This window comes from Ovis aries, chromosome 15 (assembly GCF_016772045.2).
Source record: "Ovis aries strain OAR_USU_Benz2616 breed Rambouillet chromosome 15, ARS-UI_Ramb_v3.0, whole genome shotgun sequence".
NCBI classification, from domain to species: domain Eukaryota; kingdom Metazoa; phylum Chordata; class Mammalia; order Artiodactyla; family Bovidae; genus Ovis; species Ovis aries.
The window spans coordinates 63539973-63567043 of record NC_056068.1 but is presented as its reverse complement, the minus strand read 5'-3'; the positions used below and the strand labels follow the sequence as shown (position 1 = coordinate 63567043).

The window sequence follows — 27071 nt, the reverse complement described above, 5'->3', positions numbered from 1 at the left end:
GACAGATCCTCACTTTTTGAACAACAAGGAGATGTCAGACGTGACCTTCCTAGTGGAAGGAAAGCTGTTTTATGCACATAAAGTCCTGCTGGTGACGGCTTCTAACAGGTAGGCAGCCCAGATAACAAATTCTCTGCCCCCTCCGGGAAGTCGGGGGAGGGCAGCTTCATTTAGATATGAGATTATGAGCAGGCTGGAGAAGAGCCTCTGCCCCCCAGAGGGTGGTCACAGAGCAGGGAATCCCCACCACCCACCCCACAGGGGACAGAGGGACAGTCATGAGGGGACCCAGAGTTCTCCAAGAGGAGCTGGGTCATTGTTCTGGTCAAGCCATTGCTTTTGATGATTAGAAAATACGAATGTTCTAACATGAAGGTCAGTTTTCCAGCCATGGGTGTTACGGTCACTAAGCGAGAGGGCAGCTGGGACAGATCAGGGCTCAGCCCAGCTATCTGTCAGCCTAGGACGATGTAAAACGTCACTTGCCCAGAATTCTTTTGCGAGCACAGCAGTGATTTTTAAAATGCTCCTGTCCCCTGGTGACCGGTCAGGCGATGGATGGGGCCTTTGCCACACAGTGATGGAATAAAAGTCATGCTCAAGCCTTTGCTTGTCTCATCTCCTTGGCTCCAGGTTCAAGACGCTGATGACCAATAAATCAGAGCAAGATGGCGACGGCAGTAAAACCATCGAGATCAGCGACATGAAGTACCACATTTTCCAGGTGTGTGTACCTCAGCACTGCGGGCTTTTCTAGGGGTGCCCCTCCCCCACAGGACCCTGACCCTGGCTGGTCCATCTGGGCGGGGTCGGCTATGAGTCAGTCATAGTCTTCCCCTCCATCCCTAATGCCTTCTGTGTTTTGCTGACTCAGTGGTCAGGTTGGAGCATCTAGGCTTTTCCCAGCCAAGGTAGCCTTTCCGTTGTGAGTTTGCAGCTTCAGAGTCTGAGCTCTAACCACTGGGTGAGGGGTCTGGGCAGCCTGACGGGCATGTAAGGACAGGCGCACACCACACGTGTAACCTGTGAGCCCTTGTCCTGAGTGAGCTCCCAGTGCACAGACTTGCTTGAGCACTTGTTGGGAACGCAGAGCCTCAGGCCCCATGCCAGGACCCCCCAGAGTTTAACAAGACCCCAGGTGGGTGGAGAGTGACATGCGCGTGTACCGGTGTAGGCCTATCACTCTTCCTCGGCATCAGACCCTAGCCATGCCGGCTAAGCAGAAAGAGCCACAGGGAGCCCATCCTGGTTGTGGGAGATCAAGGTCAGGACTTTCGATCTCTGAGCTTCAGAGAATGTCAGAGGTTGCGTGATGGAAGCTCCGCAGGCTGGCCACCAGGAGTGGCAGGCGAGGTCTGGAAGGGACTGGCTGGGGTCTAAGCTGAGCCCCAGTGGGGAGCTCCTTTCTAGAAAGTGGTCTTCAGGCTGTAGGTGTGACGCTTAGGGGCTGAGACGGAGGCTAAGAGGCAGCTGGTATGTGAACCCAGGACCTGGCCTTGCCCGGGACAGGCTTGTGACCTAATGGGAAGAGAGGAAGCGTGAGGAGCCACCATCTAAAAGGGTTTAGTCCCTCTCTCTTGTTCCTGGCAGTCATCTGTTTAGCATTTAGTTACTTATGGGTACCATGGAGACAGCAGTAAACAGGACAGGGACCCTGGCCTCCAGGAGACAGGATTATGAACGAATGTGACTGGGAGTGGGTGGGGGAGGCGCCGGCGCTGCAGGCAGGGGCACTGAAGCTGCGAAAGAGGAAATTTCCTGGGGACCAGGGTAGTCAGCCAGGTATCAGGAGCTCCAGGTAGCCAGAGCAATCCACACAAAGACCACCACCACCAGAGACCACAGCCTGTTCAGGAAATGCTCTCTGGCCAAGTCCTGGCAGCCGTTCAGGAGAACATCCAGAAATGAGGCTGAGGCTGCTCCCGAGGAGCCATCACATGAAGGGCTTGAGCTTTCACCCAAGGGTAGTTAGAAGCTGCTCTGAGGTCGCCACCATCGCTGACACTTAGCCAGGCATGGTTCTAGGTGCATTTATCAGTTAAGCGTCACAGCACAGTCCAGGAGGTGCGCACATGTTGTTTCCCCCCCTTGGTCCATGAGGTGTCGCAGGCACAGGGAAGTTCAATAACTTGTTCAAGGTCACACAGCTGGGAGGTGATAGAGCCAGGGTTCAATCTTAGGGCGTGTGGAATGGTCCAGTTTGTGTGACCTCGCACACTCTGGAGGGTGAGGGGAGGACGGGCAGGACTGCAGCCAGGGCAGCAGGTGAGCGGCTGGTGAGAATCCAGCTGAGTGATGATGGCGACCGGTAGAGGCAGCAGGGTAGAGGGGTGTGGATGGGGGGAGAGTGGGGGGCTTGGCGGCATTGGAGGAGGCCCAGGGTCAGGCCCAGGGTCGGGCATAGGGGTCTCCCCTCCCCTCTTCTCATCCCTTGAGCCAAACTCCCTGGGGAAGGGGAGCTTGCTTGGCTAAGAAGCCCAAAGTCCAGGTGAGTTGGAGCGTGAGGTGGGGTCACGACCCAACCCAGGAGGCGGGTTTGAGAAGGGCAGCGGGGATTGGGCGGGAGGTGGGGGTGACAAGGGTGACCCCTGCCATCGAGGCAGCATCTGCTCAACTGGGGTGACTCCCGAGGCAGGAGAGGCTGGGCAGCCCTTGACTTCTCAGGCTTGTCACGGGGTAAACAGAGACAACAGGCCTAACCTCAGGGCACACGTGGGCCTGGGGCATGTTAGCCACTGGCCTGGCCCTGTGGGTTCTCTGGGAACAAAGCTCTGCCATCCCGCAGTGTGTCGGGGGGGGGGGGGGGGGGGGGGGGGGGGGGGGGGGGGGGAGGGCAGCGTGCAGCTGAAGCCATAGATCCAGGTCCGAGGCCTCCTAAAAAAGCCTAAGTTTCAGAGCAGCCCCCAGACATCTCATTGGCTGTCACAACACAAAGAGAACTTGAGATCTTTGTTTTCTAGAACAGGAAACGGAGGCCCAAGGAGATCTAAGCAATACTATCTCTAATAGAAAGATAATGCTGGGCACAGAGGTTATGTAAAATTGCTTAATAGATGAAGGAAAATGTAAAAAGAAACAGGTGAAATTTATTTAACTTAATGGAGCCAAAATAGTATCATTCCACATATAAAAATTTAATGAAATGTTTTCCTTTTTTTGCACTAAATGTTTGCAATGCAGTTTTGACACAACACAGACATTACAGGTGTAGACTCTTGCCAGGGTCACTGCCGACTAAACCTCGGCCTTTGGGGGATGCCCCTGCCGTTCTGATGCGGCTGTTGGCCCCAGTCCTGTCCCTGCAGTATTGGGGGCCTCCCTGTGGTCCTGGTGGCCCACTCTGGGCAGAAGGAAGCGAGGCCATCCCTGCAGCTGGTCCTGCCTGGGCCTCACTGGGAGCAGCCCTTTGCCCGCTCCAGCCCTGCAGGCTGCCTGCTTTGGATGACCCACAGTCTGCCCGGGGGCTACGGGGCTGTGGGAAATTAATGTCCGCAGCTGCCTGTTAGCAGCCCGGTTCCCCCAGGGAGGCTCCAAGAGGGTGATTCTGGTCCCACTGCTGTGGGCTCATCTGCATTCAGGTGCCTCAGGGAGACCCATGTACCACCAGAGCTGGGCCGGGCCCAGACCAACTCCCAAAAGCGGCAGGAGGCTGCTTCTAAGCCAGGGAGAGGAGCCACAGGCTGGGCCCCTTCTCACCTCAGGGCTGCCCTGAGGCTAACACCTAGGAAAGAATCCCTGGAGATGGGAGCCGCCCCACTCCCAGTCCTGGGCACTCAGCTCCCAGGGTGGGGGATGGTGGAGGAAGCCAGGCGTGGGCCTGCCTGAGGCACACGCTGCCTGGAGTAGGGGGACACGGGTACATCCGTGTAACTGTAAGATCTCCACCTGAGCTCCAGCAGGGGCTGCACAAGACCCTGGAAGCCCACGCTCCTGAGGGGAGGGCGCGGGCTGATGCCTCCTGGACGGGCCAGGACGCGGCTGGCAGGCCCTCTTCCCTCCCCCGCCCCAGCGTGGGCTCCTTTCCTCTAGACCCTCTGGTGCCCCTTCCAGCCCGGGGGCCAGTCCTAACAGAGCCCAACTGTGCCGGCTGGAGCCGTGTTTACTTATACCCTTGCCAGCTCCTTGCTGGGGCCCTTTCTTCAGCCAACCAGGGAGAATCATTTTTCTTTTTCCAGCTGGAAACTCCCCAGTCTCCAGCATGATGGCAGAGCTTGTAAGTCAGACCTCAGCAGAACTAAACATAGCCCTCTCCCCAGGCCACCTCATATGGTGTCGCAGGGCCCCCGCTGGTCGGCAGGGTGACCTCTGGGCCAGGTCCCAGGCCCCAGCACTGCACTGGCTTCCAGGAGGAGGTCGGGATCTGGCTAGCCCTGATGGGGAGGTCAGGAGTCAGGATTCCGAGGGTGGACAGTCGCCCCCTCAGAGCCCCCCATGTTTAGAATTTCCGTAAGGGGAGAAAATGAGTCGTGAGGTGCCTGGTGTGCCGGAAGGGTTCTGAGGAGGCGGGTCAGCCTCATCAGCCTACCTGCCTGGCCTCAGTTTTCCCAGCTGTGAAGAGTATCTGCCCTCCTGGGCTCACAGGGCTGTTGTGGGGATTGAAGTGAAGCCACTCTGTGGAAGGCAGCTTGCCATACGCATTCCAGGAGAAGCACAAAAATGCCTGACGAGAGTCGGGTGGTGTGCAGACGCTGGCACACAGAGGTCATGGGGCACCAGGGGCGGGCAACGGCTGGAGTGGCGCTCGGGACATGGGGGGGCACCGAGGGGTGGGCAGCGGCTGGAGCAGCGCTCGGGGGGGGGGAGGTGGGGCACCGAGGGGCGGGCAGCGGCTGGAGCGGCGCTCGGGGCGAGGGGCACCAAGGGCCGGGCAGCGGCTGGAGCAGCGCTCGGGGCAGGAGGTGGGGCACCGAGGGCCGGGCAGCGGCTGGAGCGGCGCCCCAGGGGCGCGGGATGAGCACAGTGGTGCTGTGGGCCCCCTGGCCCTCACATGGGGCCTTTTTCCTGCAGATGATGATGCAGTATCTGTACTACGGGGGAACGGAATCCATGGACATCCCCACTGGTGACATCCTGGAGGTGAGGACCTGGCCTGTCGGGGAGAGGAGCGGGGAGCCCCTGAGCCCATCCATCATGCCTGTGCCCAGCCTGAGACACCTGCCAAGTCTCACCCACCCCAATCTCAGAAACACAGCATTGGAGACATGAGGAGGGAGGGAAGGGGGGCCTCTGTGAGGACCCCCTGCTTCCCTGCAGGTCCTCGCTCTTCTGAGCACATGGGAAATGGTGCGCCTGTGGAACCCAACCTCCTGGGTGACCCCTCAGGGTTAGTAAGGGCCATCCCTGAGGATGGAAAGCCTAGGAGGATCAGAAGGCAGCAGGTACCCTCCCACCTTACCAGGTTACTGCTTAGAGAACGGACCTGCTGCTGGCCACGCACCTGGCTAGAAAGTCGTGCAGATGAGCAGGCAGCTCATAGTTGAAGGCCTCGCGACATGAGAAATCCCAACCAATGTCTGTCACCTATCGGATACTTCCCAAGGTGTCCTAGCAAATACCTAGATAGCCTGGGGTAGAAATAAATCAAGGCCATCGGACTTAACTGGCAGGTGGGCAGGGAGGGTCCTGGGGGTCAGGAGGGCACACAGGGGCTCTCTGTTCTGTGATGCTGGGGCCATGGGCCTGGCCCCGCTCACCCACGGCCTCTCTTCCTCCTGCCAGCTATTGTCAGCTGCCAGCCTGTTCCAGCTGGACGCCCTGCAGCGGCACTGTGAGATCCTATGCTCCCAGACCCTGAGCGTGGAGAGCGCCGTGAACACCTACAAGTATGCCAAGGTGAGGGCCCCCGCTGCCGCCCCTGCCCCCATCGCTCACCCTGCTGTGCCCTGGAAGCTTTGAAGGACAGTGTCACCCTCTCTGTGGCCTGAGGTCATGGCCACCCAGTAAGGTGGCACAGCAGCTGGGGAGCTGAGCTCTGAGCCAGGTGGACCCCAGGTCCTGTACCAGTTGTGCTGCACTGGGCAGTGAGACCTGGGGCGGCAAAGAGCAGAGCCCCTCCAAGTCAGATCAGTTCTCAACACTACTCGAGTTTCTCCCCCTTGGTGCTCCTTAGTCTTCCTCCTCGCAGCAGATGCCACGGTCACCTCCCACACCCGCAATGCATCAGCCACCCCTCTCCGTCCCGCTACCTCCACTCTCGGACGATCGCGTTGGCCTGGCCTCCAACAATTCCTGGCTTTCACCCTGCAGTCCACAAGGCTCTTTGAAAAGTGTGAAGATCCCGCCACTCCCCTACTGAAACTCTTCAAAGGTTTCCCACTGCAAAGTAAAGACCCAGCCCTTATCTGTCACCCCTTATGAGGCCCCTAGGACCCTCTCCCATCTCCCCTTCCAGTGCCTCCCTCTCCTTTCACCTGGCCACGTGGCCCCCATCTCTTTCTCAACTCATTTCCACCCCAGGACTGCTGCAGTCCTCCAGTAAGTCTCCTCCCCCAGCTGCCCCCAAGTCACACACCTCTCTGCCCCTTCACCCACTCTCACTGCCTCAGAGCACTGACTACTGTCCGTGATCACCTGGCCTGGCTGGTTCCTTGGCTTCTCTCATCCCCCTGATCTGGAACATCAGCTCTGAGAGCGCCTCACAGACCTGGGCCTCAGGGCCTGCATCCAGTGCCTGGCCCAGAGAGGGCACTCAGGGTTTGCTGAGTGTTTACCACGTAAACACTTATGCTGCATATCCCACCGTGGACAGCCCCTGCCCTTAGGGACGGAACATCCAATCCCATGGGGATGAGGACCGCCCCTCAACAAGCCGTCACCAGCAGGACCAGGCGGAGAACAAGATGCCAGGATGTTCCTGGTGGCACAGCTGGGATTTGAACCCAGATCAGTCTAACCTGAGGAGATGCTCATGGAAGGAATTCAGATGAGAAATTCAGTTGCCCTAAGATGCAGAGATAGGGCCTGCCTACCTCCCTGGGTCTGGGGCTTGAAGCTGGACCTTTGCCCATGAGGACTGTTTGGGGGCAGTTTTGGGCAGGGCTGTGCTGAAGCTGTGGTCTCACCCCTCTCCCTGCCCCCACAGATCCACAACGCCCCCGAACTAGCCCTGTTCTGTGAGGGCTTCTTCCTCAAGCACATGAAGGCCCTGCTGGAGCAGGACTCCTTCCGGCAGCTTATCTACAGCCGCAGCAGCAAAGTGCAGGGCCTGGACCCGCTGCAGGACCTGCAGAGCACCCTGGCCGAGCGCGTGCACTCGCTCTACGTCACCTCTCGGGTGTGAGGTGTGGGGGCGGCTGGCTCTGTTACTAGGCCTCCCGGCGGGTAAGAAAGGCTGGGAGCTTCCTCGGGGTGTCTGGGCCAGCACACAGCCAGGACCAGTGGACATGCTGGGGCCTTGCTGGGCTGAGACTGGTTACCGGCACTCTTGGAGCCAGACTTGGGCAGGCCCAGAGCCTAACCATTTGCTCAACCAGTGATGAGCCAAGAGCAGGTGTGGCCACAAGTGGCCCTTCCCCACACCTGCCACCTGCTTGCACCGGAGGGCTGCTGTGCCCTCACCCTCGTGTGCCCCTCCCGGAGGCCCGCGCTGATCCCGCTCTGCTCTGCACAGCTTCCGGTCATGCCCTCCAGGCTCTAACCAGCCCACCCCCGGGGCCTCGGGCAGCTCAGACTGTCCGAAGTGGGGCTCCCGGGGGGTGTGGGCATCCTTATGAATGTAGAGAGTGTATGTTCTATCTAGGCCTCAGGCCATTTCAGTCAAAAGCTGGTGTTGGAATTTCCCTCAGTGTCACGTCAGACAAACCTGAACTTAAGGCTGTGCCTTTGAAAGACCTGATGTAGCCTCCAGGGGGACTGGGGATCCCGCGAAGAGGGTCATTTTCAGCCTATTTCCTTGGTGTCTGGGCTCCTTTGGGCAGAGGGGCGGCTGGCCTGCTCAGTGAGTAGTAGAGAAGGTGGTTTGTTCCCCCACCAGCGCCTTCAAAGCTTTTGGTCTGAGCCAAGGGTGGGGCATAGTGGAGGAGCCTGGTGGCCTCAGCTTGTGCTGCTGCTGCTGTTTTCAGGGGCCAATGTAAAGGGGTTGATTCTGAAATCCCAAGCCTAGAATTAGGCAGAGCCCTAAACATCCCTCCAGTCCAGTCTCTCCAGTGAAAGAGTCCTTTAACTTAGACTGGAGAGCAGGGCCCAGACTTCCCATTGGGAACTGCAGGTCTTGGGGAACTTAAAGGTCGGGGCATAGGTAGACAGGAAGGATTGGAAGAAGAGGTCCTTCTACTTCCCTGCTACCCGCCCCTGCCATCCTGTAGGCTCCAGGCTCTCCTGGGTGGGGACACATCGCTGGGCCTGGACCCTTGTCGTATTTATGTACCAGACATCCGGGGCGTCTTCCGGAACAGCTTGTGCTGGATGTCCCCCTTTGGCTGTCTGGCTGTACCTTAGAAACTATTTATTCACCAGAAGCCCCAGGCACTTTAGGAGGTGTCCTTTCAGTCACCTTGAAAAACCCTGGGGGTTTGCAACCCTGGAAAATATTTTCAACTAGCTGCTTGAGCTGGATGTACAAAGGAATAGGCGTTATTTTATTGCTGTAATATTGTATGATACTGTAACTATACATTAATGTTGTCACTTATTGTAAATGTACTATGGTTTTATTAACAATAAACAAACACTTGTTAACAATGACCTTGGTCTCATGGCTCCTTATAGAGGGTTACCCAAAGTTCAGAGCTAGGGAGGAGCCCTAAGGACCAGGAAGAGAACCTGGAACTGATTCCCCGGTTATTGAGACACCTGTGTTTCAGAGGAAACAAAGCCCCGACCGGAAGCTGTGCATGGCCAGCCGCTAACCCCTGCCCTGCCCCTCCCAGGACCTGAGCCTGGATCCAACCCTCACTGGGCCCAAGTCTTCCTGTTCTGTCCAATGGGGTAGGTGTGTTCCCATTCGTTAAGTATTTACATGGCACTAAGCTGGACTGGAAGGACGGGAGCCCAAGGCCAGGAATAAGCTGTCAGATTTTTCACAGAACTAGAACAAATAATCCTAAAATTTATAATGGAACCACAAAAGACCCAGAATTGCCAAAGCAATCCTGCAAAAAAAAAAAAGAAAGCAGGAGGCAAAACTTTCCCAGGCTTCAGACAATACTACAAAGCCACAGTAATCAAACCAGCACAGCACCAGCACTCATCATATAAACAGACACAACCAGTGGGACACAATAGAGAAACAAACCCACCTACCTATGGTCAGTTAGTCTTCGTCAAAGGTGGCAAGAATAATGGAAAAAAGGAAAGTGGGAAAATGACAGTCTCTTCAGCAAGTGGTGGTGGGAAAGCTGGACAGCCACATGTAAATCAATAAAGTTAGAACACTCCCTTACAACATACACAAAAAATCAAAGTGCCTTTAAGACTTAAATATAAGACATAACACCATAAAACTCCTAGACAAAAACATAAGCAAAATATTCTCTGATGTAAATTATACCAATGTTTTCTTAGGTCAGTTTCCCAAGGCAATAGAAATAAAAGCAAAAACAAACAGGACCTAATCAAACTTACAGGCTTTTGTAAAGCAAAGGAAACCATTAACAAAAAGATAACCTACGGACTGGGAGGAAAATTATTTGCAAATGAAACTGACAAGGGCTTAATTTCCAAAATGTAGAAAGAGCTGTCACAGCTCAACATCAAAACAAAAGCAAAAAAACCCAATCAAAAAATGAGTAAGACCTAAAGAGACATTTCTCTAAAGACATACAAATGGTAATAAGCACATGAAAAGATGCTCATCATCACTAATTAGCAAAATGCAAATCAAAACTACAATGAGGTACCACCTCACCCCAGTTAGAATGACCATCAGAGTCTACAAATAAATGCTGGACAGGATATGAAGACAAGGGAACTCTCCTACACTGTTGGTAGCAATGGAAGTTGCTGCAGTCACGATGGAAAACAGTATGGAGTTCCTCAAAAAATTAAAGAGAGTTGCCATATGATCCAGCAATCCCACTCCTGGGCATATATCCAGACAAAACTTTAATTTGAAAAGGTACATTCACCCACTATGTTCACAGCAGCACTGTTTACAACAGCCAAGACATGGAGACAGCCTACACGCCCATCAACAGAGGGATGGTGGAGGAGATGCGGTGCACCTATGCAATGAAACGCTACTCAGCCACAAAAAAGGATGAAATCAAGCCATTTGCAGCAACACGGATGGACCCAGAGAGTGCCATACTAAGAGAGACAAGTACCATACGATATCACTTACATGTGGAATCCAAAACATAACACAAATGAACATATTTACGAAACAGACTCAGAACAGAACTGTGGCTGCCAAGCGGTGCAGGCGGGGAATGGATTGGGAGTTTGGGATTCCCAGATGCAGACTATTATATATAGACTGGGTAAAAAATTAGATCCTACCGTGTACCACAGGGAACTATATTCAATATGATAGACTAAAACGAAAAATAAGAAAAAGAATATATTTATAAAACTGAGTCACTTTGCTGCATAGCAGAAATTCACAGAACACTGTAACTCAACTATACTTCAATAAAATTTTTAAAAAGACAGCTGTCAGGGACTTTCCTGCTGTGCCCTGAGCCCCGGGCCCCACCGCCCTGATGTGCAGAACTACTGCTAGGCTGTCAGAATAGTTGTTTGCAAATCCTTCCCCGATGCAATTCTGCGTGGCCCAGCACAGGGAGGACGGGGGCCTGATGAGGGACCCCCTGGCCTTTGGCGGCTGCCGCCTTCAGGCCCTGCTGAGCGCTTGCTGGCTGTGTCACCTGTTAAAGGACAGAAGACCAGAAGCCAGTGACTCAGGCCCAAAGGTTTTCTGGAATAGGTGGTAGTTTGTCTTAAGGTGCAAAGTCCAGGTAGAAATAAAGGTTTTTAAAATGTTTCCCGTCTGAAGCAGGAGAAATTCCTAAGGTCACTGGGAACACTGACGGGAGTGGCTGTGGTTTCAGTGACCGACAGGCCAGGACTCTGGAGTTGGGGGACAACATAAAGACCCCACAGGGTCAGTCAGTCCTGGGAAAGACCCACTGTGGGCTTTGCTGGATGGAGGCCCAAGCACGGCAGCCTGAGGCCCAGCCTGGGGCCCTGGCCTCTGTGGGGAGAGGGCTTGCCATGGACCCATGGCGCCCTCTGGTGGCCTCAGGTGGGAGGCACACCCCTTGGCACCATCCTCCTGGGCAGAGGCCTCTGCTAAGGTGGTTTGGGGGTGGGTTGTCCCTCCCAGCACTCACCATCTCCAGGGGCTCCCCTTCAGAGGTCTGTGCCCACCCTCCCTACAAGCTCCCCCACCCCTGCAGGAGATGCCTCAGTCAAGTATACAGCCTAAGCAGCAAGATCTAATCACCAGCTGGCTCCATACAGGAGCTCAGCCGTATTTTCTTTTAAGGGGGTTGAAGACTGAAGGGAAGGTAACGTAAAGGGAGCAAGGCCCCTTCAAGACTGCATGTAGCAGAAACATGTTCTAAAGCAAGCACTTAATTAGAAAAAAAAATCAGACATTCTCCAAGGAGCCAGGAGAAACTAGCGTGGAAACGGGACTGTCTTACCACCTTACCTTGCCCCAACGGCCAGGCTTCCTCCTCCGGCCACCACTCAGGAGGCGTGGGGGCTTCTCTCCTCTGCTGCCCACTTCAGGCTGTTAGCAGCCAAAGGCAGGCTGGGGAGAGGACAGTGAACTTCTCCTTAGCAGGGGACTCTGCTAAGGGAAACGAGGGGGTGGTTTCCTTCTACTCCAGCTACCCTGCGGGCAGTTGAGAAGCTGGGCTGACTCGGCCGGAGTCTCCACAGGAAACTCATCCCGACGGGCCACCAAGGCTAAAGCCGAGTCTGCCTCCCAGCTCCTGATACATCCCCTTCTGCCGGTTGCCCCACAGCAGCCAGATGTCGGGATTATCACAGCTTTCTCCTCAGCTGAACCACTGAAAGCCGAAGAAAAGCCTCAGCATCTCCCTCTCCGCCACCCCCTGCCTTCTGCAGAAGCTACTCCACCTTTCGGCTTTCACCAGTTGTTTAGAGAATGGAGAGCAGCGTCTGGAGTCTGAGTCGCCTATTCAGGCCCAGGGGAGGCCAGTCCCACCCCCTCCGGGCCAGGGGACTGGCGGCTGGTGTGATGGCCTCAGATAATGAGCCTACATTTATCCAAGGTGACGGTCACTCCCCTCGTCCCCTCCCCCAGCCTCAGCAGCCCCCTTTGTGTCACTCCTGGTCACTCGAGGGTCCTCTGGGACTATGGGGGACAGATGAGCAGTGGAAGCGTTGAAGCGGGCCAGCGCTGGCTCCCTCACGGCTCGGTGGAGTGGCGGGGGGATGAGACCATTGAGGAATCTTCTTTGTTCAGGCTTTTTCGGCCCCTTCCCCAGCCTAGTGACAGCATTCATCGGCGGCCTATGTGAATTCATTTTGCAAGTGAGATTTCCTGAGACAGCGAGCTTTACAGATGTCACTCTGTCTGGAGGCCAGATGGTGAGGTCTGGGGGAGGCGTGCTTTTTCAGGTTTGGAGGAGAACCCAAGATCACAACCACCAAGTGCAGAGACCCGCACACACTTTGCACATAAGCGCCAAGACTGTACACGTAGGCAGAATGCTCACTTCCTTTTCATGTGCACAGAGAAAGGCCAGAGTACAGGCTTGTGGTTTTAGAACAAAGCCCGGCCTCATTCAGTCCATCGTAGCGCTTGTGGGCAACAGAGCAGCTCCCCCGGGTTACACGTGCCACAGAACAGAGCCTTGGTGAACACCTGCTCCTCGCCAGGCACAGTCCTCTGCTCCTCACAGCGGCCCTTCCAGGGAGGTGCTGTCATTACCACCTGCAGTTTACACACATGTGGACCTGGGTGGAAGTAAGAAGCGTGCTCCAGGTCACAGCAAGGGCCAGGCAGAGCCAGCATCAAGGCCAGAGAGAGTCCACGGAACAGAGCCAAGGACAGGCTTTGACACTAGAGGTGCTGAGCAAGACCAGGCCAACCTGGTTCCTGCACCTGTAAGATGATGTGGCTGGAGAGGTTTTAATATACCAGCCAGCTCAGATCATTTGGGGCTGTGACTGCATTTTAGCCACTCTCTTTAAGAAAACCCTCTCTGATGGGCTTCCCTTGTGACTCAGTGGTAAAGAATCCACCCACCAACACTGAAGACGTGGGTTCAATCTCTGATCCGGGAAGATCCCACATGCTGCAAAGCAACTAAGCCTGCGCATCACAACTACTGAATCTATGCTCTTCTAGAGCCTGGGAGACTAAAGCTCACATGCCTAGAGCCTGAGCTCCACACCAAGTGAAGCCACTGCAATGAGAAGCCCTGTACCACAACTAGAGGAAAGCACTCACAGCAAAGACCCAGCACAGTCAAATAAATTAATTTTTTTTTAAATCCTCTCTAAAAGGCAGGCTCAGGCACTCACCTGAGAAAAATGGATCAAAAATTCTTTTTCATCTCATTGAACTTTCCTGTAGACTTAACGGGGGGAAGGCGTGGTGGTCCCAGGCACAGGTGGTCAGAATCTGCTCTCCTCCCTGTGGCCATCTGTCCTGGGAGCTGCACATTTAATCCTCTTTGCTCCAGAAGCTCCTCTTCCTTCCCTGTCTACAGACTAGACTTCTAGGAACCAGATAACCTACGAGGGCTGAGGAAAGGATCTATTTGGATTCACAGAAGACAATCCTTTTAGAGTCTATGAAAAACCAAGGAAGAACAGTAACCAAGGCTACCGCAGGAATTCTTTAGATAAAAGTAAGAAAAAATACAGAAGCTGAAATCTGACTCAAGGAGCTTGGAAAGACCACCAGCAACTCACAGGCAGAGGCAAGGAGACAGGTAGATCAGAACCAGAGCACGACGGAGCTAGCCTCCACTCTGAACTCTCCCTGCCCTTGGTGACATGAATAGAGAGCGACTGCACAGAACCAGCAGAGGGGGAGTTCTGTGGTGCTCCAGCGGTTAGGACTGCAAGCTTCCACTGCAGAGGGCCCGGGTTCGATCCCTGGTCAAGGATGGCAGGGCCCCGGTTTCAATAAATATGGTATCAGACTTAGGACTGGAAAATAGATACCAAACATTCCACGGTACACATGAAGCTACCACACTCCTGTCCACAAGAGACGGAGGGAACCAAACAATCTGACAGGAGCTAGGGATGAAAAGAGGCCCAGCTGGCTGGCTTCCAGGTGCCGCACCAAGTGCTACGGAACCACGGGACCCCAGCTCGGTAAGCCCCAGCCACCCTGAGCCTTGATGCCGGCACCCTCCCAAGTGCACCTGCAGTCAAGATCCACCAGAAGAAATGGGCAAAGTCAACTCCCATCTAGGTGCAGTCGACGAGCACACAGGCTGCTGGTCTTTCTAGGATGTTATTTATTAAAAATAGATTCTCTATCTCCCCTCATCCCTGCTAGCAAAAGGGTCTTTCCCAACATTTTTTTTCCCAAATGGATGAAATAACAGGTATTGGGGACTCATATCATATCGTTCCCTAAGTTGAGAAGTCAAGCTTTTCTGGGTCACTGCTGGGGGAGGAAAGGGTCGGAACATGGCAGTGTGGGTCCCAGTGCTTAAACGTGGCTGACACGGCCATACAGCTGGACTAGAGCTCCTGGGACTCCAGGCTTCAGGGAGCCTGGGCAAGTTCATGATGACAGGCCTTGATGCTCTGGGGTCTCCAGACAGCCGTGTACTTGATGCTCGAGAAGAGACGAGAGCCAGCACGGCTTCAACGTGTGCAAGAAGGAATGGAGAAAGCTGGGCCCAAAGCGAAATATGAACGTATGGGAAAGGCAGGCCTGGACTGGGGGAAGGAGAGATGGCAATAACGGTGTGCCAACCATTGCGTTCTAAGCAGACCTCCTCGGAAGCGACACTGCCTTAAGCCATGTTCAGCTCATAGACTGAATTCCTGGCCCGCTTCTGGGTTTCCTGGGGATCCTGTTGCTTTTAATAGTCCAGTCAGCTGCCACTCAGTCCCGCCAGAGTCAGTCCTGCAAGTCAGGGTATTTCCTTACGAGTCGGCCGCCGACGCCCAAGTGTCTCTCCACTATTTCTTCCGCTTCAGTTTCATATCTTTTTTGTTCTTCATATCTCTGTTTTTCTTCAACTTTTTGTTCTGTTTGGGTTCTTGTTCGGCCTCCAGCTTCCTTTTCTTGTCACTGGAAAAGAAAAAACAAGAGTCGAAAGAAAAACATGCTGGATCTGTTACCTCTTTCAGACTGCTCTGCTTTGTCTGAGAAAGGGTTTCCGTCATCTGAAACTTGATGTAAGAAAGGGCAGTTACACAGACGTGTTCTCTGTAGGCCTACGGGGCTCTGTGCTGGGGGCTGAGGACACAACGTACCAACCCCGTTCCTGCCCTGACCAAGCTTAGTCTGTGGAGGAAAAAGCCTACACCTCAACTCCTGAAATCTGCACATCTCCCCTCCTAAAACTTAAAAATCCAAGGCATCATAAGAAAAATTCATTCCCATCAATTACCACTGAGGATTACCCTGGAAACCAGACACATTATCCCAGTGACCGTGAGGATAGTCCCCAATATAATACAAAGCATGAAATGCCCAGAAAAACCATACAGTACTTTTTGATGTGCTGTTATCTTTCCTAAGTGAGAAGAAAACCGAAAGGAATAGGGACACATTTCAGCTGGCCACTGGTCCCTCACTGAGATTAATAGGAGAATAGCTCAGAAACGGCCACCTTCCTTCCAGCTTACAGGTTACAAATTTCTCTCCAGTCTCACTCTGCCCTGAAAACAAACATCTCCTTAGAAGGAGAGGGTAAACAATTCTGTCTAGAGACCATTAACATCACGTGAATGAAATGACTGCTAATAAAACAAAGAAAAGATGCCTCAAATGCATACATAATGACAGTCAGTGTTTTCACCTCCAAAAGCACAAGCTCTGATGTTAACACTGAACCGTGGACGCACAAATAGCCACACAGGCTGGGTAGTAATGCAGGAGGCTCCTCCAGGCAGTGGCAGCCGACCCAAAGGCAGGAGCAGCAGAGCACGGGGTGAGGCTGCCACTCACCGTACATGCTGCCGGCCTCACTCCAAAGCCACCAGGGTCAAGGCGGCAGCCACCATCAGCCCTGGGCCACGCCTGCTTTTTCGTCCAAACCAGAAATTAGAACACACTGACAGTGGGCTTTTGTGCCATGACAGAGACCATCATGAAAACAAGGCCAGCGCTGATGGGGGAGACCTCCAGGCTGCACAGTGACTTATGGAGATGGCAGAAGAGGATATCCTGATTTCGGGGGTCTATGGCTCCTAGAGTCACAAGATGTCCTCTTTTCAAATAAACTCTTCAGGGAACCCTGTTGATGGCAATGCCAACAACTCACCCTCTCCACGAACCCCCAACCCAACCCTGGAAGTCTCATCTCCAGAGGCCCAGGGCAGGGGAGGCCTCACTGTGTTCCCCAGGGAAACTCCAGTGAAGGTTCCGGCCCACGGAACTGTTGCCATCCTCAAACACGTGGCTCTGCAGAGAAGTAGCTGGGGCAAGGGTTTATCAAAAAGCAGTCCAAGGAGTTCTGGAGCTCCCCAAGATCCCTCCAGGTGGACCCCAAAGTCAAAACTATTTTCAGAACAATCCTAATACATAATCTGCCTTTTCCACTTTCATTCTCTCCCAACTATTCTATTTTCCAGAGGCTACAAGCCATCTGATATCACAGCAGATTGAAGGCAGAAGCAGACGAGAGAATCCAGCCGCTTTCTAGTTTCCCAAATATTAAAGAGTTTTGGAAAAACAAATGTAAACCATTCTCACTTTTCTCACTGAAATTTTTATGAGAAGGTTATTAAAAAAAATTTTTTTAGTCAATGTATGGCAAAACCAATACAGTATTGTAAAGTAAAGTAAAAATAAAATTAAAAAAATAATAATTCAAAAAAAATTTTTTTTTTAACCCATAATGAGTCTATGACTGTTAATTTTGAATGAGAAAACTTTTTTTTTTTTAAACTTCTCAGTATTTCTAAAATGGGAAATACTGATAGGTACAACCAACATGCACAAAAGCCATTTGGGGTCCACAACCCAAAATGTTGAGAACCACTGGCTTAGAGGAAGGAGAGTAAGCAGGTAAAACTATGGGCTTTGCAGTGGACAGATCTGGTGCTGATTCTGGCTCTGTCTCTTATTAGTTATACGCTTCTTGGGAAGTCACTTAACATCTGAGAGCCTTGGTTTTCACTTCATCTTTAAAACACTGATAGAACCATAAAACTCCTAGAAGAGAACATGGGCAAAAACACTTTGACAAATATCATACCAATGTTTTTCCCAAACAGAAATAAAAACAAAAATAAATAAATGGGATCTAATCACACGTACAAGCTTTCACACAGCAAAGGAAACCATAAACAAAAAGAAACCTACAGAATGGGAGAAAACATTTGCAAATGATGCAATCAACCAGGGCTTGATTTCCATTTCCAAAATATACAAACAGTTCCTACAGCTCAAAAAAAAAAAAAAAAAAGGTGCAGAAGACCTAGAGACCTTCTCCAAAGAAGACATACAAATGGCCGACAGACACATGAAAGTATGCCCAACACTGCCAAGTGTTAGAGAAATGCAAATCAAAAGCACAGAGGTACTACCTCATGCTGGTCAGAAGGGCCATCACTAACAAGTCCACAATTAACAAATGCCGGAGCGAATGTGGAGAAGAGAAAACCCTCCTACACTGTTGGTGGGAATGTGAGTTAGTGCAATCGATATGGAAAACAGAGGATGAGATGATTGGATGGCATCACGGACTCAATGGACTTGAATCTGAGCAAACTCTGCCAGGTGATGAAAGACGGGGAAGGCTGGAGTGCTGCAGTCCATGGGGTCGCAGAGAGACGGACTGAACAACAACGGAAACCAGCATGGAGGTTTCCAAGCAGATTAAGAATTACCCTATGATCCAGTAATTCCACTCCTGAGTATATATCTAGACAAAACTATAACTCAAAAACATGTATGCACCCCTATGTATACAGCAGCACTGCTCAGAACAGCCAAGACATGGAAGCAGCCTAAATGCCCACTGAGAGATGAACAGGTGAAGAAGATGCAGTGCGTATATGCAATGAAGTAATACTCAGCCATAGAGAGAATGGAGTAACGCTGTTTGCAGCAACATGGGTGCGACCAGAGCTCATCATACTAAGTAAAATAAGCAGAGGAACGACAAGCACCACATGACACCACTGATACCTGGAATCTAAAATGCGACACAAACGAACCGCTCTACGAAACAGTCACAGAAACAGAGACCAGACCTGTGGTTGCCAAAGGGGAGGGAGGCAGGGGAGGGAGGGAGTGGGAGCCTAGGATTAGCAGATGCGAACGGGTACATACAGAATGGATAAGTAAGGTCCTACCACACAGCACAGGGAACTACATTCAAGATCCTGTGACAAACCACAATGGGAAAGAATACGAAAAAGTATATATAATTGAGTCATTTCACTGTGGTACAGCAGTACTATCAGTCAATTACACTACACTGTAAGTCAATTACACTTCAATAAAAGAAAAGCAGTAATGTAAGAACAAAGCCACCTCTGTTGTCCTGAGCATGAAGGGAAAGCTGCATTAAAGCCCCCAGGAAGTGCTTAGCAGCAACTCCAAGGCTGTTCAAGCCCAGCTCCCTGACATGTCTAGGAATCTGAGGGACGCAGAGATCCAAGCCTCCAACTGATCAGTAGGAGATACGATACAAAAGGAGCAACCCTCAAAGGAGAGAGCAGTGACTCCTCAAAGCACCTGCGCCAGCCTCCTTTCCCAAGTGAAAGCTACTAGGGAAGCAGAGAGAAGGCCAGAAGGCCTCCCCTGCCTGGCGGATGCCGGGCCCTCACCTTTTCAGGCTGACGATCGAGGCATTCTGCCCAGCTTTGTTCAAAACTTCATTCCATTCTTCGTCATCCCCACGGATTACATATCTATAAAAATAAAAGGAAATATCAAAGCCTGCTCAAAGGAAGAGAAGACAGCTCAAAAGAAAGTAAGAGGGTGGTGACGTTCTCATCACACACATCCTGCCGTGAGAGCCAGGCTGAGATATGCCAGCGTCTGCACATCAGAAGCAGGGGACGGGAACGTCACCGGAGCAGGCAGGGTTCACGGGCACAGAGGCAGCCACCCGACTTCTCCCACTCAACTCACCAACCACCCAAGAGAAGCCTCCTGTTACCCCCACCATCTCCCTGCTCGCCCCCACCTCCACAGCCCACAAGCCCCTGGACTGTGCCCTGCCCCGCCCCCCCCGCCCCCCCCAACCTCTGGGATCTAGCAGTCCTGACAAGTCAAGGGTCTGATGCTGCAAAGCCGAGGGCAAAGCTCAATACCCTGCTCTCGGACCTCCAGGCTGCCTCCATCTGATGTCCAACCACCATCCCTAATGACTCGGCAACGGGACTACAGGTCAACCAGGCTCTGAGGCCACCAAATTCTGGAGCATTATTCACAATCTACGGGGCAGGCACCACCGTTGTAGCTGAAGCTCGAAAAGGGCTATAACTTCCAGGGCACAGAAGGTTGGAGAGCAAGGGAGTTTTGTTGGAATGTTGGCCATAGAACCCTTTCTTCAAATTCACATCAAAAGCCAAGTATTAAAAAGTAGCCACTGAAAGTGGGTGCTTATGGATCAGCAGCCCCCTCCCCTGAGGGGCCTGGGACACAATACCATTTGCAAGTCATGACTTACAAAGTGGCAGAGCAGATCTGGTGAAAACAAATCTTTCAAAATTATGCAAATAGTGAATGGGGAGTTTTTTAGCTATTAGTGCTTCTAAGAACAATCCCATGAAACACAGCTTTCGGGGCACCCAGGATGTGAATTAGAAGAAATGAGCAGAGTCTCTGTGCTTCCCTCGAGCCGCCGAGGGGCCTTACTGAGAGAGGTCCATGTCCTTCAGCTTCCCCACTTCTTTCCTGTGTTTCTCCTGAAACTCCTTGGCTGCTTCATCCTGTGGTCAGGGTCAGGCAGGGGGCAAATCAGACAGAGGTGAGGGGGAGGAACACCATCACGACCACCAGCAGACCTCTCCTTCACCACATTCACCACCTCCCACACCTGCAGAGGAAGCTCTTACTAAAGTGTACAGGACGTTAAAACATGCCTTCTGAAAAATCTAAAAGGACAAACAAGTATTGCAACAGAAGCTGCCTGACTGCCGGCTCTCACACACACTCAGCCGGAGGCCTCATCCAGGGCAGGGAGCACACACAAAGGCAGGGAAACTTGGGGAGTGCGCTCCTCACACCCCTAGGACCCCAGCGCCGAGGGCCCTTCCTCCAGGGCAGAGAAGAGGTTCGCTGTTTGTACCAGGTCGTCGCTCAGCGTCTTCAATGTGGGCTCCATAACCACATCCTTCACTGCCACCATCTGCTCCTCGATGGCCTTCTCCTGCACTTCATTGAACAGCTACGAAAGACCAAGACCGAGAAGCAGCAGATGAAGGAGCAGCCGAGACCCAACCACTCGTTACTCAACCACTGAGTGCACACTCCGTGTGGTTTAGGAGTCCACGCACTCGGGGGGAGCAGGAAAACAGTGGAGACAAGGTGCACTCCAATCAGGGTGCCTCTGGGAGAGAATGTTACAGCTGAAGCCCCCCATTTCTGTGTGTGTGTGAGAGAGAGAGAAAATCTGAGGCAATCAGAACCAAATGTTAACATTCTGCATCTTTGGGCAGAAAATGGGCCAAAACCCTGCCCTCAGCTGAGGTTACCTTCACAACTTTGCGGATGATCCGGTTGAAAAGTCCCATCAGTTGGCCCGAGGGCAGCTCAATCTCCTTTTCCAGCTGGTCCACGGACTTGTGCTGCAGGCCGATCCCCAAGAGAAGAGCCTGGGGGACAGGAAATCTGTTGGAGTGGCTGCCAGAACAGGGTTTTATCCGTTAAAATGGCACCGAGAACCAGAGTTACTCTCCCTTGGTCAAAACGTCGACTGGCACTATTAGGAAATCTTCCCGCTCATCCACCAGGAAGCACGCCTTCCTCCTGAAATCCCCAGACCAACTTCTTATCCAGGCAAACAGCCGCTTCACAGCTGTGTTACAATACAGGGTGCTCTTGGACCTCTGATAAGCAGAGAAAGAAGCGAGGCACACAGTGGGGTAGGAGAATGGATTCAGACAGCGGCTCTTCTGCTAACTGTTTTGCTGGGTGCATGGCTTGACTGGAGAGTGCAAGGGTCCCCTACCTGCAAAAGGGGACCCCTACCCCCTCATCAGAACCGTGAAGAAGTAAATGCTATCAGAACCACAAAGAATTAAATGCCCAAAGTTATGTTATAGCAGCCGACCAACTCCCAGCATATAAACTGCTCCACAAAGCCAGCACACGAGCAGCAGGTAACCTACCGACTGGGCCGCAGACAGGGCCAGGTCCCCCAGCTGGTTCAGGAAATACAGCCGGGAGATGGCCGGGATCATGTCCATGATGAGGTGATAGTCAACCATGTTCCGTGAATACATCTCTAGCCTCTTCAGATCGTAGGGGAGGAAGAGTGCTTCCAGCTCCTCCCGGCGTAGGGCTGGACATGCGACAGAGCCAGACGGGTCAGGGCAGCCCGACACCCTTGCTGGAATTCCCACATGGCACGCACAAGGGTCCCCGGGTGGCACCCGGCAGCTGTTCCTCCACCAGTCTTCAGCCAGAGCAGGGGAGGACCACCTGAAAGAGCCTGCCCACCCATACAACACCCCGCCTCAGGCAGCCCTGACTTCCTCATGCAGAGGGGAGGCGGCTCGGGCTGTGTGACAGGGGTGGGTGGTGTGTGACCCTCGTGTTGGCACGGGACTCTGAGCATCCGTGCCCTGGGGTTAGAGGACCCCAGCATTTTCCCCACTTCATCACTTCTCTTCAGGACCCAGCTTTGCAGGCAACACACAGGCTCCCACCCCCAGCTCCAGAAACAGATTTTTCCACCCAAATATAATTGATCCCAAAAGAGACACACATTCACATAACAACCAACAGGGGGGGAAAATCCCCACAGCTGTTAGCACTAATGATCCTTTACACCTTTTTTATATTTTAAGTATTCAAACAGAATCTGTGTGCCCAAAGCATTTCTATGTGTTGGCTACAGAAGGTTGGCAGCAGATTCTTATTACAATTCCATGAATGAGGAAATGGAGCCTCAGAATTGAGCTAGTTGCCCTAGCTCACGGGATTTAGAACAAGTTCCAGAACTGACTAGCTGCAGGCCTTACATATGTCTCTGAAACCAAGTCACACACATGCCTCTAGTCCTGTCGTGGGGATGACAGGCACAGCGGGTGACAGAGGCCTTGTGATGGGGCAGGGACTGCTGAGCGGAGGTGGTGGCGGGGGATACAGGCCTGCAACTGGTCCCTCCACGCCTAGTCTAGCCCGCCTCTTGGACCACACGCCCACCTCCCATACGTTCTGCACCACCAAGCCCCGCCAGCCCTCAGGCCACCTGGCCAGCTCACCCGGCTGCACAGGTTTCCCGATATTTCTGTTCTGGAGGATGTTCAGAGCCAGGGGAGGAGAGAAGGTGCTGAACTGGTAAGACAGCAGGGCTAGGAACCGCCTTCGGAAATCTGCAGGTCCAACCAGATGGAGTCAGAGGTCTGCAGGGCCCGGGGCCCGTCACCTGGCTGCCCCCCAGGTCCACTCCCCACTCACCTTTCCAAAAGGCAGAGAGCCAGGCGCCCTGGTCTGCCTCCTCCTCGTCCACCAGTGTCTTCAGCATGATGCACGAGTGCTCTCCAGTCAGGTCATTCTGGGGAACACAGATCCCTGACTGGCACCAAGGCCCCCTTTATGAAGCCCCCTTTATGAAGCCCCTGTCAACGCGCATCGGTAAGCACACTCTAAGGACCCTTGCTTCCTCCTCAGAGGGAGGGGCGGCCACACCCTCGTTCTCGCAGGGCCCACTGCCTACATGACAGCTTCCAGAAGCTACTCTGTCCTGCTGGCCCCCGCGATGGAGCAAAGCTGCTTGAACCTTCGGAGCACGCGCTCACAGCAGGTCAGACTATGAGCCGAGAGGCATTACAGCTTAAACACCACATGACCCAATCAACATGTTTTGGGCACTCACAGCAAAGACTCCATGGCCAGCAAAGAGCATGGCAAGGGTTCTCATCCTGGCAACAGGCTTACAAGGGCAGGCTCCTTTAGGTTCCAAAACAGTGACCACAAGTTTTAAGATTTTTTACTATACAACAACCACACAGCCCAACACCATAAAAATATCTAACAGATTTCAACTGAAGGGCATTCAAGTAACAAAATGCCACCACCAAGTCACAAGCAAGCCGTGCTGAACTCACTGGCTCCAGTGCACTCCCTGCAGTCGACGGCCAAGGCCATACCCCAGACTCAACCAGCCTCGCTGAGGAGGACCCAGCGCCCCCATAGGCGCCCCTGCCCCATGGAAGCAGCCACACACCCAGTGGTCCTCACCAGTCCAGCTCTGAACTCTCAAATGGGCATCTCCCTTGGATACTGACCTTGAGCTCTCCCAAACCACACCTCCGACATTCCCTCTGAGCTGCTGCTCCCCTCTCCAGCAAAACAGAGCTATCGGGAGAACGTCACCCTCCTGGCACGACCTCCACCAGCCGCCCGACACCCTCTGTGCCCACACTCTTCACTGCCCTCCAGTTGTAGGGGATGCACTGGCCCCCTCTCCTGCCCTCTGGCCTCTTCCGGGCCTGCAGACCTGTCATCAGCCCCCCTCACCTGTGTCTGCATGAGCTCTGCAGGATCATACCCTGCAGCCGACCAGCATGTTCTGGAATCTCCCGGCTGACGAGCCCACCCCAGCTCCAATCCCCCTCCAGCGACCTATTCCTCTGGCCCCTCTGCCTCGTGTAGGAATCACCTATTCAGTCTATCTCCTCACCACCTTCTCTTCTCCTGTCAGGGTAACCCCTCCACAGAAGCCACCTTCACTCCAATCACCAGTGCCAGAGTCCAACGGTCAACTGTCCTCAATTCATTCATTCTCTTGAGGACAATGACTTCCCTTCTTTAAACCACAAACCCTGCCCTTCTCCTACAGATCACAGCTCTTCCTCCTCAGCCCCCTACCTTGATGTATTTTCCAACTCATTCCTCTAAATGCTGGAATGTCCAAGAACTCACCTTCTTTATTCTCAGCCCCTACTTTCAACAGCTTTAAAAACTTACTCACTGAACAAAAGTATTTACTGAACACACACTATACACAGCAGATGCTATTAAGTGCTGGGCTTACAGCTGTGAAGAAAATAAGACACTGACCCCCTCCAAAATCCTTTACCCAGGAGTATATTCTATTAAGAACACACTGATGACTCTCAAATCTGTCTCCAGGCCCAGCCTCTTCTTCGAATTCCAGATTCCTGTGGTCAACTGCCTATTCCCTATGTCCACTCGAAGGTCTTATTAGACCCCAAAACAGTTCTCACTTCCACCTCCAAACCTGGTCCTCCCCATTGAGTCTCATCTCAGCAAACAGCACTTCCAACACCCAGTCTCTCAAGCCAAAAATCAAAGCACTGCCCTCAAGCCTTGTGTTCACTCATCTTCCACATCTCAGTCCACCTTTGACTCCACTCAGTTCACCTTTGACTCTACTCAGTTCCTTCCAAACACCCCCGGCATCTGGCCCCTTTTCTCCCCTCACTGCATCCCCCTGAGCCACGCCACCCCTTTCATCCGCTCACCTCCCCGCCTCGACTGCGGTCCACTGTCCACGCGGCAGCCCCGAACCTTCCCTCTAACCCCTCCTTCCACCAGAACAGGGAGCTGCCTTGCCATGAACCTCCACCCTTTCAAGGGTCCTCCAGCCACACTGGCCTTGTATCTCCTTCAAATCACCAGTGTCCTTTCCACCTCAGGTCCTCACATTTGCTGTGCCCTCTGCTTGGAAGCGCTCTTCTCTGCGGGCAGGGCTGTCACACGGCTAGCCCACTCTGACCGTTCAGGCTGCAGTGTGAAACGTCACCCCAGAAGCCTGGCCACTCACCACACCATCGCCACCTGAGCATTTCTTGTTTGCTCACTATGTTATTTCCACTCATCAGAAAACAAGCTTTCCTGGCTTATCTTACTCACCGCCTGATTCACCACAGGCGCTAAATATTTTTTCTAATAACCTGACTCACTAGCTCTCCCACCTTCTACTTTATTCTCTACGGCTCTGTTATAACCACACAGTCACATCCCTCCTTCAGACACCAACTTACCTCAAGCACTGCTAAAACCACTTTCCTTCCTGTTTTTTCAAAAAGTACGTATAAAAAGTACGTACTCGAGAAGGCCCCCAGTGACAGGATTCCAGAACCGGGGGGACAAGTCCACGTGCACCTCTGCCATCTCAGTCAAGCACAAAGCTGCTTGACTGCGTGGGGCGGAGATGGGGGCAGAACAAGTGTGACCACGTGGCCTCAGTGAGGCCGGCTGCCCCAGGGGCCATCAGAGCCAACCTCCTGGTGGCACAGGGACGCCTGCTCAGAGTGGAGCCAGAGGAACCAGGGCTCTGCAGGGACACGCCTGTCGCCAGCCCCTTCTTTGCCACATGCCTCACTCACCGGGGTCTGTCGCAGATAAACAGGAACAAACCCAGCTCGTTTCCAGAACCTGCAAAGATACAGAGAGCAGGTCGCCACGTGTGCCTTCTGGGAGCGGCTGGCAAGGGCTATGGGGAGTCTCCGATGGCCGTCGCCCCAAGACAGACAGACACAGCCCAGAGAATGCGAGCTCTCAGGACACCAGGGCCCAGAGGACACTTACTTGAGGAGCCTGGGGGTCAGGCCATAGGACACTCCCAGGTAGTCCAGGTGTTCAGCAGGCCTCTCGTTCAGCTTGAGAAGTAAGGGAGGCAGGTCCTTCCGGGGAGTGAGGACTTCTTCCAACAAGCTGACGGCCTGGCAGATGCCGGGGGAGGGCAGGTCCACCCAGCAGAGGAGGAGGAAGGTTAGCAACATGCCCAAGCACCCCAGCCACACCAGGTTCTGGACAAACACACCAAAAACTGGGGTGGGTTTCTAGCTTTGTTCCCATAGTTTTAAAAATGAAAACACACCGCTAAGCCCAATGATCATTCCCAAGAATCCCAAACCCCTAGACAAGCCTGGAATCACACTCCTTAGAACCCAGAATTCAGGAAATAGCCACATGTTTAGAAACGCCAAACACATGTACAAAGAGACAGAGGCAGGGTTCTCAAGATGGGCTGAAAATGCAGGTCTGCCACGACACGGCTCCGGTGTCTTGGGAAGTGACACACCTCTGAGCCTGGCCTTAAATATAAGCCCTCCCCACTTCCAGAACAGGCACGTTGTGAAAAATCAAAGGAACCCGCGTGAAAAGCCGTCCCAGTTCCTAGTGTTATATCCAGAAAGACAGAGCTTCCCTGGGTCTGGCTTCAGTACTGAGGGGAGGAGACTGCAGAGCTAGGGCTTCAAGCTCAAAGGTGCATCAGCATCACCTGGGAGCTTGTTAAGACCCAGATTGCTGGGTCCTACCCTAAAGCCTCAATTCAGGGACTGATAGACTTAACACGTCTCCAGATGAGGCTCATGATGCTGATCCGAGGGCCTCGGTTTAAGTGCTAGCTAGAGAGAGAGAAGCATCTCCAAGACCAGAGAGGAGCTCAGCTGCTGCGGCCCAGTGTAGCCCAGACCACGAGACTGCTCTTGAGGACGATCCCGAAGACCCAGAGAGAAACCCGGTCTCTGCCAGGAACTGGGAGCCCGGCCAGAAGACACTTACCTCACTGCTGACGGTGTGAATCTCCTGCGATGTCTCCAGGACCTTCTCCTCAAGACAAGGGAACCTGCCCTCATAGTACATCTGTAGCAGCTGCAGGGCTCGGCTGCCATAGCCCATCTGTGAGCACACACGAGAGAAACGGGCGAGGGGAGCAGAGATGTCCTCAGCGTCTAAGCACTTCTGCTCCCCTGTACCACTTCTAGAAAGCCTCACTCTGGGTCACCCTGCCCTTGGCAAAGAGAACCAATGAAACCCCCCAACAAGGTCAAAGCAGAGACCCTCAAGACCTCATGTA

The 27071-nt window shown here is 53.1% G+C and overlaps 2 protein-coding genes across 5 annotated transcripts in view; one reads left to right on the top strand and one right to left on the bottom strand.

The window, feature by feature from the left end:
* The window catches only part of ABTB2 (ankyrin repeat and BTB domain containing 2), a 186237-nt gene extending 177555 nt beyond the window's left edge, over positions 1-8682 (top strand). For all 3 annotated transcript variants that reach the window (XM_027979614.3, XM_042233340.2, XM_060400053.1), the window contains exons 13-17: positions 6-108; positions 634-724; positions 5008-5076; positions 5719-5832; positions 7082-8682. In XM_027979614.3, the coding sequence (XP_027835415.1) occupies positions 6-108; positions 634-724; positions 5008-5076; positions 5719-5832; positions 7082-7279 (575 nt within the window). In that variant the 3' untranslated portion in view covers positions 7280-8682. The remainder of the gene's footprint in view (positions 1-5; positions 109-633; positions 725-5007; positions 5077-5718; positions 5833-7081) is intronic.
* Positions 8683-14375: 5693 nt separating this feature from the next.
* The window catches only part of NAT10 (N-acetyltransferase 10), a 39352-nt gene continuing 26656 nt past the window's right edge, over positions 14376-27071 (bottom strand). The window contains exons 19-29 of one of the 2 annotated variants that reach the window (XM_027979612.3): positions 26777-26893; positions 25796-25929; positions 25594-25642; positions 22697-22793; positions 22501-22611; positions 21403-21575; positions 20767-20886; positions 20361-20459; positions 19928-20001; positions 18892-18975; positions 14376-15178 (exon numbers count right to left, since the gene is read on the bottom strand). In XM_027979612.3, coding sequence (XP_027835413.1) covers positions 15067-15178; positions 18892-18975; positions 19928-20001; positions 20361-20459; positions 20767-20886; positions 21403-21575; positions 22501-22611; positions 22697-22793; positions 25594-25642; positions 25796-25929; positions 26777-26893 — 1170 coding nt within the window. In that variant the 3' untranslated portion in view covers positions 14376-15066. Of the gene's footprint in view, positions 15179-18891; positions 18976-19927; positions 20002-20360; positions 20460-20766; positions 20887-20932; positions 21121-21402; positions 21576-22500; positions 22612-22696; positions 22794-25593; positions 25643-25795; positions 25930-26776; positions 26894-27071 lie in introns of those variants that run through there. The other variant, XM_027979613.3, reaches the window with a different exon arrangement.